The sequence below is a fragment of the Erinaceus europaeus genome, chromosome 2 (genome assembly GCF_950295315.1).
Source record: "Erinaceus europaeus chromosome 2, mEriEur2.1, whole genome shotgun sequence".
Taxonomy (NCBI): domain Eukaryota; kingdom Metazoa; phylum Chordata; class Mammalia; order Eulipotyphla; family Erinaceidae; genus Erinaceus; species Erinaceus europaeus.
Window position 1 is genome coordinate 120140414 of NC_080163.1, and position 13338 is coordinate 120153751.

A 13338-nucleotide genomic window follows, 5' to 3' on the forward strand; every position below is an offset into this window, starting at 1 on the left:
GAACCTTGATTGCTTTCATTCTGCCTCAGGACTCAGGATGCCACAGGAACTCAGAGACAGGCCCCAAAGTGCCCTGGTCTGACACCTATGCTTTCCACTTCTGCCATCTCCAAAACCTGGATAAAACCCCAATGCAACCCCCAAGGTGTCCTGTTTCCAGGAGAATGGATTGGTCCCTGGCCTTGTCTTCCATGTGATAGGGGAACCATCTCAACTGCTGGACCAGCAGACAGGCGAGAACTTGTTTGGGAAGCTTTCCCAAACGGGAGATATGAGTCTATGTGGGAGTGGCAGTTGGGTCTCATCCTCACTGTTGCTTCACCTCACTGTACTCTCTGTATTTTCCTTCAATCTCTCAGACCTCTTCTATACTCCAAATGCAAATTCCAGGTCGAATTTTCTAGAGGAACTCTGTAAAAAGACTGGGGAAGGAGAAGCCCCTTAGAAGACTCGCCTCTCCTCCTGCAGATAGTGTAGAATAGGAGCAAAAATGAAACTCAGGGGCCAAGGGGCCTGGATTGAGTGTGGAGCAAGGGGGCATCTCATTCTGTGGCTCAGATGGGAGGGGTCTCTTCCAGAGGGATGGTCCAGCTCCTTGCAGCACAGTCCAAGTCTGTGGGGGAAAGCTGCCAAAAGCAAACATGGAGCACCCAGGCTTCAATTCTTGCACATTATGAAAAGGAATCAAATCCAGCCTTGAAGTCTTAACTGTGTGTCACCTCCGGGGCCACAGAATTTGCGTTGCCCATAAGGGAGAAATTATGGTGCTCCAACCTTTCTTGATTCAATTACAGCATAACAGAGAAAATATCACATTTGAACCAGCAACGCCTCCCTCCCCCAACCCCGTTACAACAAAATCACTCCTTGGGAAATCATCACCACCCAAAATTCGAAGTTCAGTGGAATCTTTACCCTTGTCAAGTCATAGAGGGGAAGGTGAGAAACTCATTCCTAATTTGGAGTTCTGGTCCCAAAACTCACAAGCAAGACCAGCAGGGGAGGTGAAGTTTTCTGCCAGTGAACCAGATTCAAAAGTGCCACCCCCTTTACACAAAGGTTCCAATTCTATTAGAAATGTAAATATAAAATTAAAAACCAACAGTGAGAAATAGGATCCTGACTCTTTAATGTCTTGGGGGAAAGTTGATAGCTGTAGAATTCAAAAGGCATTGTAAACTGTTTTTCAGGGGCAAAGAGGCATTAACATTTTCACTGCAATAGGGATAAGACTGGAAATCCAATTGAGAAAGTAAAGAGATCTGAAGTCCACTTCTGATCTATGCAGAGGTGGAGCAGAGGGGACTGTTATGCACCACAAAACAACCCTCTTTGGACCATCACTGGCCAGGTTCAAATTCTTTTCCGGAAAACCATTAAAGTTAGTGAGGGAGTAAGCCCGCATTTTAGGAAATGGAAGAAGAGCAGGACTCCCACAAGTTTCAGTTAGCCAATGGAAAAATGTTTATTCTTCACCTCCTAAACTAGGGGTGCCTGGACAATGAGATGGAAGGGCCCTGTTTGTTTTTGACAATTGGCAGGGTTTTTCTGTCTTTTGCAAAATGCATTCCAGCAAACGACTGTGACGTGCTGCACCCGCCATCATGGGTCTCTGCACTTCCAGCCAGAGTTGCTTCTCGCCTGCCTGCTGCCTGGCTAGGGCCAGATTTCAAATTATTCAAGAGCCCTTTCTGTCACTAGTACAACAACAGGAGAATCTCCTAGTCCTCTGTGACTGTTGTAGATGGCTACACATTTATCCACCAGTGCAACAATGAATAATAACAATAGGTGGATTTCAAATGTACCCTATTTCTTTTTAAAAATTCAAGAACACAAACACACTGTCCACTTTGTGCAGCAAAACAACATGGGTTTATTTTAAGGTAAGTACAACAATTAAGACCATGTAAGACAAATACAGGTGAAGTTAAATTTTTTAAAGTTTTTTTTTCTTTTAGGAAGTTCCAAGTGGGATCTACTATACAAAATCATCACACTTTTGCAAATAGTGTCAGATATTTGAATTCTTTATCCTCCTCCGACAACAACAAAATAAATTATTTTCTTGGTTTGTAAAAGACCAGTGACTGGGCGAATAACTTTATCTCATAATTGTGTAGGGAGGAGCTGGGGGGAAGAATCATCCCCCCACCCCACCCCCCCACACACATACACACACACACACACACACCACACACCCCTAGCTTTCTTGAATTTTCAATCTGGCAGATGGAAATGGTTGCGTTAAATGAAAAGCTATCCAGTGAACTCAACTTTAAATATTATATTAATGGCTCTGAACAACAACACAAAATTAGCCTGATTACAAACCCACACTTTTGTACAGCACGGTTAAAGAATTTTAAAATTCCACACAGCACATACATCATGCACAGAGACCTCCCCCCCCCCTGGCTCTGAGGACACTCAGAGTCCTTACTGGGTCGCGATGGGATTTGGTCCATAACTTAATTTGGAAACCTCGGGGGAACAGAGAGCACAACCATTTCGATAGCAGAAGGGCCTTTAAAAACCGATATTCTCTTCGCGGGGCTGAGTCCCTTTACGGGGTGGGAAGGGGGGGGGTGCTTCTTGGGGTCTCAGGAACGGGGACGGTGAGCAAATGTTACCTGCAGCTTCCCAGAGCGAGGCCGGCGTGCGCTCTCCTTGCAGCCGGGTCTGACTGAAAGCTGGCGGTCAAGTTTGTGTCCCTTTACTTCTTTCCTCCGTTTGCTTCTTCTTCCTTATTTTTAAATGTCTCTGTGGCCCGAGCAACGGGCACATGGCGGGTCTGGAGCGGGCCGGGATGTTCAGTACTTGGTGCAGTCGTAGGAATAGGGGGCTGCGTGGCGGTAGAGGGCCGGTGTGGACCGGTAGGGCAGCTGACAGCTAGCGTTGCCGCTCACCTGGGGCTCCCCGAGGGCGGAGTTCTCCATCCCCAGCCGATGGGAACTGAACATCTCCCGCACGTTGGGGAAAGTCTGCTGCTGGGCTGCGAACGTGTGTCCCGGGAGATGGTTTAGGTCCCCGCCGTGATTGAGATACCAGGAGGCCGCCTGCGCCGCGGCTGTTGCGGGCTGCGGAGCGGGAGAGGGCTGCGGCGCCTGCGGGGGCGGGGGCGGCGGTGCAGGCGGGTGGTGGTGGCCGGGGTGTGGGTGGTGATGGCCAGCGGCTGCGAGCGCGCCCTCCTGGCCGGCGGCCGCGAGGTTGAGCGCGCTCAGGGGCGACGTGGGGCCTCCGGGGTGGTCCGAGAGGGCCTCGTCCAGCGCGGGCGGGACGCACATGTGCACCGACCTCTCGGCCCCGGTGTACAGGCTCATGGCGCGCACGCTGCACTGGTAGCCGCCCGCCGCCCCGGCCTCCAGGCCCTGCGCGCACGGCTGGCCGTAGGTGGCGGGCGGCGGGGCGTTGTAGGGCAGCGTGAGCGGGGGCACCACCAGGCCGGCGCGCCCGGCCGCGGGGCTCAGCTCGGCCCCCGGGGGGGACGTTCGCAGGGTCATGATGTTCTCTACGCTGAAGCCGGGCAGTCCATTGGGGGCCCCGGCGTGGTGCTCGGGCAGGGAGCCGTCGGGGGAGCCGGCGGGCGTGGAGGCGGCGCTGCGCGGGCTGCCCTGCAGTGCGCTCTCGGGGCTCAGAGTCTCTACCTTGGTGATGACCGGCAGCGCAGGCGACGCCGCCTCGCTCTTGATCACCACCTTCTTTTCAGCCTCCTTGGGGGTGTCTGCGAGGGGCCCCCCGGCCGCTGAGCCCTTGGCGGCGGCCGGGGGCGGCTCCTTGAGGTGCGTGCGCTCCTCCTTGTCCTTGGGCACGTCTTTCTTCTTGAAGCGCCGCCGCCGCCGCAGGAAGCTGCCATTCTCGAACATGTTGTAGGAGTCGGGGTCCAGCGTCCAGTAGCTGCCCTTGCCCGGCTTCTTGTCGTCGCGGGGCACCTTGACAAAGCACTCGTTGAGTGACAGGTTGTGTCGGATGCTGTTCTGCCAGCCCTGCTTGTTCTCCCGGTAGAAGGGGAATCGGTCCATGATGAACTGGTAGATGCCGTTCAGGGTGATCTTCTTCTCGGGAGCGTTCTGGATGGCCATGGTGATGAGCGCGATGTAGCTGTAGGGCGGCTTCACCAGGTCCTTGGGCGCCGCGGGCTGGTGGTGGTGGTAGGGCGCATAGGAACGGCCCATGCCCGCACCGTACTGCTCTGGGTGGCTCGAGTAGACGCCCATGGGGCTGGCCATGCCGCCGTAGCTGCCCGCCGCCCGGTAGTAATTCTGTTCGCTCAAGTAGGGCACCACTCCCAGGGCGTTGGGGTCGGACACCGAGTAGCGCGCCTGCATGCTGCGTCTCAGACGGCTCGCCGCCGCCTGCGCGCCGGGACAGCGAGAAAGGTCCTGCGAAAGCGAGACGGAGGGAGCGAGCGAGGGAGACAGAGAGGGAGAGGGAGAGGGAGAGGGAGAGGGAGAGGGAGAGGGAGAGGGAGAGGGAGAGGGAGAGGGAGAGGGAGAGGGAGAGGGAGAGGGAGAGACGGAGAGGGGAAGGGAGCTGGCGGGGGGATCCCCCGGGCGCCTAGGAGTCTCCGCGGCGGCGAGGTGCAGGAGGCGCCCGGCGGCGAAGGGACTCTGGTTTTCAGCGGACCGGGCGGACCAGCATCCTGGAAGGCGCGCCCGGGCGAGCGCAGAGTCGGCCCACCTCGCTCGCTGGCTGGCTCGCGGGGCCCGGCGGGTGGCAGCCGGGTCGGAGGGCCGGGGACGCGGTGGAGACGCCACGGGGGCAGAGGAACGATGCCGTCCCAGCGGGCCGCGCCTGGAGCAGAAAGGCCACTCTCCAAGCCCCCCCACCAATTCGGCTGCCCTGAGGGTCCACGAGCCGGGGTCCAGCGCGACTGCCCTGCAGAGCCCAGAAAAAGAGGCCAAGTCCCTTTTCGGGATTGGGAAAAGTTTCAAAAGTCTTCAAGCTGAAAGCCAGTTTTTAGTTTTCTCCGGCTCCGCCCCCCCCGTCCAATGAGCGGACCGCTGCGGGGAGGCGGCACCAATCCGGGCGAGGAGCGAGGAGTACGGAACCCGGCGGCGCTAAGACCCTGCCGCCGAGAGCCAGCCCAAGCTGCTGCCTGGGCTCTACTGGAAAAGACCTTTTAAAAAAGTTATATCTTATAAAAATTTATTTTATTATCACGTTTTGGTTCACGGGTCCCTGTGCTTCGAGAAAAGTAAAAGATGCCCCTTTGCAGGAAAAGAAAATTCAGCTTGAGATAGAAAAGCTAGCTGTTGAATGTAGCTAACTCTCTCCCCAAAGACCTACCCAGTAGCTGAGACCCTGCAACCATTTTTCTGATTAATGAGTGACGAGGCGAATAATTAAATTTCCTAATTATCGGGGCGCGGCGCAGTGGATTCTGAGCAGCCTTACTGGGTTGGAAGAGAAGGGGAACCTGCCCCGCGTGCTGTCATTCTTTAAGCAGATAAGGAAGAACCACCATGGACTGTCCAGGCTCTGGGCCGTCAGAAAGTACCTACACAGGCTCTAGAGGCAGGATCTAGATACGGAACTCCCCTCACCCAGGGCCACCTCTGGGGAAGGTAAGGCTGTGCGCTCGCCCGGGGGATTCACGCTGTCACCCGCACCTTCGGGGAGCGGCATTGTGGGGCCTTAACTATTCGGAGTAGACGTCTGCCCGCAGCAACCCCCAACTAGATTCTCCACCACTTTCTCCGTCCCACTTTTTCCAGTGAGAAATTCCCATTCACCAGAGCACCGCCAAGATAGGAACCCAGAGGTACGCACCAGGCCAGGCAGAGGGGATCCGCTGTCCACGGGCCTGACCCGGGACGCACGGGCGCGGGGTCCCCCAGCTGCTCGCCAGCCTCCCGTGGGGTGCTCCAAGTGCACGCCGCCTTCCACTTTCGTCTTTTTGTCGCGATGGTTTGGGAATGGAGGAGCCGAGCACCGGGGCTCCATGGAGGACGTCCCCGATCTTGAACCCTTCAGAAATGATTGACCTTCGGCCACCCGCACTGAGGTGCAGTTTTCTCCTTCCCAATAGGAAATTCCAAGAAGTTTGTTTATTTGTAGACTCTGTGTTTATTCCGCCATATACACCTCCAACAGTCCGCTGCCCCTCTGCCCACCTTCCCCAGGAGCAGTGGGATGCTCCCCCTTAGAAGCGCAGAATGCTCGTAGGAAATCTAGAAGAGGTCAGTCAGGATGGGTCCAGAAGAAATCTTTAGATAAAGCTTTTGTATTTCGAATTTCTTCCCCCTTCCTCCCTCCGATTCTCCCAGTGATTCCTTGTTAAACTCCCTGGGAAAGATATGAGAAAATTTTCCCGCACTCCTAGCTCTGGGGTGATGAGTGCAAGGCTTTGGGGGGCAGGTGGGGGAGGCATTTCATTCATTTACAATCAAAGGAAAAATAAATAATCTGCGGGTGGCATTGTCTCCTGAGGAATTAGAAATCCAGGGCAGGGAGAGGGTGGGAGAAGAGCTCTAAACGAATTCCTGTTGCCATGAATATTCTAACTCGGACACATGTTATTTTTAATGGGAACCCACCCAGGTATCGCTCTTTAACTTGTTTTCTTCTTTCTTCCCTCCTTCCTTTTTTAAAAAATTTGAACTGGAATAGAATAAAGTTACCTCAACTCCCACCAAGACTTTATTACTTTTAATATATCTAATATTTTCACATCTTAAAAAAAAAGAAAGGAAAAGAAAACCCTGGTCAAACGTGTGTTTTTTTTTTTTGGGGGGGTGTATGAATGACAGCCTGTTGCTGCTCACAGTTTTACAGAAAATGTAAACCACTTGCAAAGCGCAAGGACCAGCATAAGGATCCTGGTTCGAGCCCCTGGCTCCCCACCTGCAGGGAAGTCGCTTCACAGGCGGTGAAGCAGGTCTGCAGGTGTCTGTCTTTCTCTCCCCCTCTCTGTCTTTCCCTCCCCTCTCCATTTCTCTCTGTCCTATCCAACAACGACGACATCAATACTAACTACAACAATAAAACAATAAGGGAAACAAAAGAGAATAAATAAGTATTAAAAAAGAAAAATATAAAAAAGACAAAAAAAAGAAAGAAAATGCAAACCACTGATCAAGAAACACTCCTACTTTTATCTGTGCACTTTCCTGAAAGAATATTATTTATCCTGATTTTACAAGATTATTTTGGGGGGGACACTTTTTCACATAAGAGTAAAGCCCAAAACAACAGATCATGGGAAATAAATTTCAAAATGGCAGTTTCTGCTTGATCAAGTTCGTCTTTGCAAAGGGGGTCCGGGTTTAAACCAGTGTAGACTGAAAGGATCTGGTTGAATTTCCTCAATTACCATCCCTCCCAATAAAAAAGTGGAGAGTAAGAGGGTAATAAATATTTCTGATTTAAGCAGAGACAGTTAGCTAGATGTCTTCCTTTGCCCTTGAAGTTTCCTTGGTCAGATCCCTAGAGAAACGTTTGTTTAGGTTATTAAAAATAACACCTCTCACATACCTGGCCTTTGCAAAAACTCTTGTTTGTATCTTTGCTTTAAGCTGGCGGGGTATTTTACATTGACAGCTGTTGATGTTTCCTCTTTCTTAGAGCAGAGTCGGCCCCACAGTTCCCGGAGTGTGTGGCCTTGGAGTAAAAACCGAAGGTAAAGGCACAAGATAGCGAAGTCCCTTCCATAGGTAGTCCAGACGCTCAGCTCCTACACTTGGAGGTGGCTTGGCAGACCTGTGGGTGCTGGCGCCATCTCGAGGTCAACGGGAGGGTTAACTCCAAAGACAAATAAACTCAGACCATCTGACTGCAATGAAGGTGCTGACACCTTGTGGTAATACTTCGGTATTACAGGAAGGACCGCTCCCCTTCAGAAACCCTTAAGCTAGAGAAAAGCAAAATAAATGGTGTGCGGGCCTCCATTAAAAGCAACACATTTGGGAGTCGGACGGTATTACAATGGACAAAGCAGAAGCACTAGCATGAGGTTTTTCAGATTCCAAATGACTTAGGGAAGCCTGCGATGCCCCCCACCCCACACACACACACCTTCCCAGGAAACTCGGGCATTTCTCAAACCCAGAGGGAACCATATGAAAGACACTGGGTCAAATGGACTAAAAATTCTAAGAGAAGACACAACGTGCCTTCTCTTCCTGCTCTCTTTGAGTTCTGTATCATGTCTCCAAAGCAGAGGCTGCAGACATTACAGTCTGGGTCTTGTTAAGGCAGTAAGCCACCCCCCCCCCCACACACACACATAAGCACACACTTCCAAGCACAAACATTTTCCTGTTGAATTCCCTGAAACTCACACTACACCTTAGGTTGAGAGACAGCTGCTTGAGGGAAGACACTGATGGAAGAGTAATTTGTTCAGCAACTCTGGAAATAACACCCCCCGCCCCAGTCTTCTAGCCACCCAAGACAAGCAGCTTTTATTTGCTTAAAACCTCAGTGAATCTCCCAAGAGAGGATTTTTTTGCCACCCGAAAGGTTTCAAAGCCATTTCTGTTTTCCAACATATCATGTTCTTGAAACATTGCATAACAATGGGAAATGTGTTGCTTTAAAAAATTATTTATTCCCTTTTGTTACCCTTGTTTTTTTATTGTTGTAGTTATTGTTGTTGTTCTTGATGATGTTGTTGTTGTTGGATAGGACAGAGAGAAATGGAGATAGGAGGGGAAGACAGAGAGGGGGAGAGAAAGATAAACACCTGCAGACCTGCAGGTGGGGAGCCGGGGGCTCGAGCCAGAATCCTCACACCAGTCCTTGCACTTTGTGCCACCCATGCTTAATCTGCTGTGCTATCATCCAACTCCCCCCCTTTTCTATGTTTCTTTGTCACCCTTTATCAAAGAAAACTGTAAAAAAAAAATACCATCAGGAAAAGTGAAGTCATCTTGCAGGTATGTTGAGCCCTGTTGGTAACCCTGGTGTTAAAAAATAAAAAGTTTAAAAGTTACATCAGCAGAATGTAAAATTCAAATACTCAGTCCTAACTGGAGGGAATTAAAACAGCACACAACTAACAAAAGTCATGTCTGAGAATACCTGGAGAAATTTGAATCCAGAGTGTCTATTAGATAATAATCTTGTATTAAGATTAGAATTCTTGAGTGTGATAATTATATGTGGTCAAGTGAGAACATGTCCTTGTTTTTAGAAAGTTCTGTCAAAACATTAAGGGTTGATAGTCATCATCTCTGAAATGAAAAGCTTTAGGGGTACAGAGGAGAGGAAAGAGGAAAGAAGCTTATACATGATGACATGAGAACACTGCTGGCATCTTGTGCTATTCTTGCAATTTGTCCAGAACTTAGAAATGTTTCAAAATTACAAAAAAAAAAATCTGATTAAAACAACTTTGCTGCATCAAAATTAAAACAGAAATGCGGCTCCAAGGAAACAAACCAATATGGAATCCAGCTGGGATCTACCATTCCCTCCCCTTATGTTTGAGAAAAATTAGTCTCCCACAGACATGGAAATCACCATATTAATTTGTGTTTGTTAAAAGAAAAAATAAGGATGGCAAAACAATTCACTTAGGTAGTGCACCTGCTTTGCCATGTGTGTGACCTAGGTTCGAATTTGGCCCCCAACACATCGAAGGAGGTTAAGATGTGTGGTATGGGAGATGGAACAGTGGATAAAGCATTGGACTGTCAAGAATGATTCTCTCTCTCCTATAATTTTCACTAATAAATAGATAAAATCTAAAAAGAAAAAAGGGAGTTGGGTGGTAGCGCAGCAGGTTAAGTGCAGATGGTGCAAAGCACAAGGACCAGCATAAGGAACCTGGTTCAAGCCCCCAGCTCCCCACCTGCAGGGGAGTCGCTTCACAGGCGGTGAAGCAGGTCTGCAGGTGTCTCTCTTTCTCTCCCCCTCTCTGTCTTCCCCTCCTCTCTCCAGTTTTCTGGGCCCTATTCAACAACAACGACATCAACAACAATAACTACAACAATAAAATAATGGCAACAAAAAGGAATTAATTAATTAATTAATTTTTAAAAAACAGAGAGAGGAGGCTAAGATATTATGAGAACTTTCACCACCTCCTCTATTTCTGTCTCTCTATCTCTGTCTCTGAAAAGTCTGCCCAGAGAGGTGAAACTCTTTTTTTTTTTTTTTTTTTTACCAGAGCACTGCTCAGCTCCTTGGTTTATGGTGGTGTAGGGGATTGAACCTAGGACTTTGGAGCCTCAGGCATGAAAGTCTCTTTGCATAACCATTATGCTATCTTCCCCCGCCCTGAGGTGAAACTCTTTAAATAAAAAACATAAAACCAACCAAAAAAGACACACACACACACACACACACACACACACACACGATGTGTGCTCACACACAAAATGATTGTCTAGAGAGTTCAATTATTTTATATCAATAATTCAAGTGTTGTCACAATACTATCAGATGACAGAAATCTAGCAGAGGACTACAGATGTTTTCAAAACAAAAACATTCGAAGTCAGCAAAGAAGTGGGGAGAGGCTGGAGAGGGTGGAGAGCTCCTTGGTCTGTGGGTGGAGATTTTAGCACTATGGTAGTGGGTATGGTGTGGTCAGGTGTACTGGATGAATGTGGAATTACCCCTGGGACATTTAAGAATTAATTAATTAATTTAATTAAATAAAACTCAAATTAAGGATTTGCATACATTAAATCTACGAGAATACATGTGGGAATAATAATAAAAGACAGAATACTAAAATGTACAGTTTGCACCCCTTCATGATGAAGACATACTCTGGACATTAGACAATTATATTGCTGTGCAGACGTCATAGAATGTGGTGACACACATGTAGTCTGCACACACCTGGGCTCTGTGGAGCAGCCTACTGGACCTATCATGCATACAGCTGTCGTGATGCATGACTATGTTTCTTCTTAAAGAGAGTTAATAACCTGGGGGCCGGTCGGTAGCACGGATTAAGCGCATATGGCACAAAGCACAAGGAAGCACTGGCCTAAGGATCACAAGCTGTGAAGCAGGTCTGCAGGTGTCTATCTTTCTCTCCCCCTCTCTGTCTTCCCATCCTCTCTCCATTTCTCTCTGTCCTATGCAACAACAATGACAGCAATAAGAACAATAACAACAATAACAGTGACAAACAACAAGGGCAACCAAAAGGGAAAAAATAGCCTCCAGGAGCAGTGGATTCATAGTGCAGGCACCAAGCCCCAATGATAACCCTGGAAGCAAAAAAAAAAAAAAAAAAAAAAAAAAAGGAGTTAAATTACCCACTTCATGCAAGCCATTATAATAGATCCTTTGTCCTCACTGCAGCATAACTCATTGGCTTCCATGGAGCAGCCTCCATGGGCTCTTGTGGGCTGCAAGAAGAGGCGCCCCAAGACCCAGAGTCTTCATCTTGAGTCTTCCCTGTGTGGTGGTGCTCTCTCAGCTCTCCAGTGTCACTGAGGAGCCTGGCTTGTCAAAGGCTGACTTTCTAGCATCTTAGCAGAAGAGATAAGAGAGCCACTGTCCTGGGTCATTCCACCCACAGCACATCAGCTAGAGTCAGTCACAAGGCTCCAGTCCTGTCTGATCCAGGGCAGATGGTGACCTGTGTTTGCTCAGCAGCCTCATGTGCTACCTCCACAGGGAAGTAGTGACCCTGTCTCATTCTCCTGAGAGTCCTTACTTATATGTGTGCTTAACTGGGTGTGCCACCGCCTGGCCCCTTTAAGCTCTGGAGATCTTAAAACTAATCTTTAAAGGACTTAGCATCTCTCATCCCTCAAGAGATGCTTTACTTTGTTGTCTCTGAAATTAGGGAGAAGGCCTTGGAAATGAAAGCTAACTTTAAAAGTAAAATAATAATAAAATAAATACTCCTGTCTGAATAAAAGGTCTGTATGGAAAAAGCCCTGTGTGATTTCATAACATACACACACAGTTAGACCCACCCTACTAGGGAAAGAGAGAGGCAGACTGGGAGTATGGACCGACCAGTCAACGCCCATGTTCAGCGGGGAAGCAATTACAGAAGCCAGACCTTCTACCTTCTGCAACCCTCAATGACCCTGGGTCCATGCTCCCAGAGGGATAGAGAATGGGAAAGCTATCAGGAGAGGGGGTGGGATATGGAGATTGGGTGGTGGGAATTATGTGGAGTTGTGCCCCTCCTACCCTATGGTTTTGTTAATTAATCCTTTCTTAAATAAAAATAAATAAAAATTAAAAAAACACACACACAGTTGATGGTACACGTGTAACAACTTCTTCTTCATCATCTTCTTATTCCTCTTCCTCTTTCTCCTCCTCCTCCTCTTCTTCTTCTCTTCCTATTCATCCTTTTTGTTTGTTATCTTTTTTATTATTGAATAGGAATAGTCATAAATTGAGAGAGAAGGGGGAGATAGAGATACCTGCAGCACTGCTTCACTGCTCTCAAAGCTTTCTCCTTGCAGGTGGGGATTGGGGACTTGAACCCAGGTCCTTGGACATTGCATCATTTGTGCTCAACTAGTGTGACACCACTCGCTATCCCCACATGTTGGGGGGATGGTGAGGGAGGAGGGGGTTTTAACAGAACTAAGAAAGAGGCAAGGAGCAAATTAGACCCACGTTTTTAAAAGCAGGGGCATCCTCCAAGGCATGGTTAAAAACCCCCAGAGAACAGAGAACAAACTTAGTTGAAAATGAAAAAGGTGTTTTCTCATTGTCTCATCCAGCGCAAGTATTTTAATTCCCCCTCCAGTCTCCTGTGACTCCTAGGGCTTCCCAAGAAATAGATACCACTCTTGTTCTTTCTCTGAGCAATTATACAGTGACCCTCTGCCCTTTTGCTCTGTATTTGAAGATAGATATGGGTTTACTTTCTGCTCTATAGTTAAAGATAGCCATAGGCTTACTTAGAAGTAATGGGCTGGTTGGTTCCTGTGAGCACAAGGTGGTTTGAAAATTCAACTAATTGGTTCCTTTTTCTCCTTCTTGCATAATCCAAGGTGTGTATTTTCAGATTAGCATTTGGGTTCACTTGAGGCCATTCCATTTCCACCTCACTCAGCTGCTCCACCCTCCACTAGATCCCAATGGAGTTGTGTCTAGTTCCAAAACAGGTCTCCAGAGTTTTTTTAAATAGATTATTCTTTCCTCTCACTCTCCGTCCATCTACTTTCACCAGCACCTACCTTTCCAGCTTTTTCAGAGGACTGGTTGCATCCCTACTGCCAGTCACCAGACCAGGTCTATCTTTTTCTCCTTTCCTTTTATATTCACTTTTTTTTGGGGGGGGGTGACTTGATGAAATTGGGAATGATGACAGAAGGCATTTCTGGGATGGGAATGACAGAACAGAACCAGAAAGGAGAAGTACAGAGTTGGATTTAGAATTAATTGGGATGGTTTGGCTTG

General features: G+C 48.6%; 1 protein-coding gene across 1 annotated transcript; it reads right to left on the minus strand.

Moving 5' to 3' along the window:
- Positions 1 to 1849: 1849 nt before the first annotated feature.
- Positions 1850 to 5074, minus strand: FOXC2 (forkhead box C2). Its single transcript, XM_007531486.3, has one exon. It carries the CDS (start codon positions 4326 to 4328, stop codon positions 2814 to 2816), a length of 1515 nt encoding a protein of 504 aa, XP_007531548.1. The 5' UTR covers positions 4329 to 5074; the 3' UTR covers positions 1850 to 2813.
- Positions 5075 to 13338: the final 8264 nt, after the last annotated feature.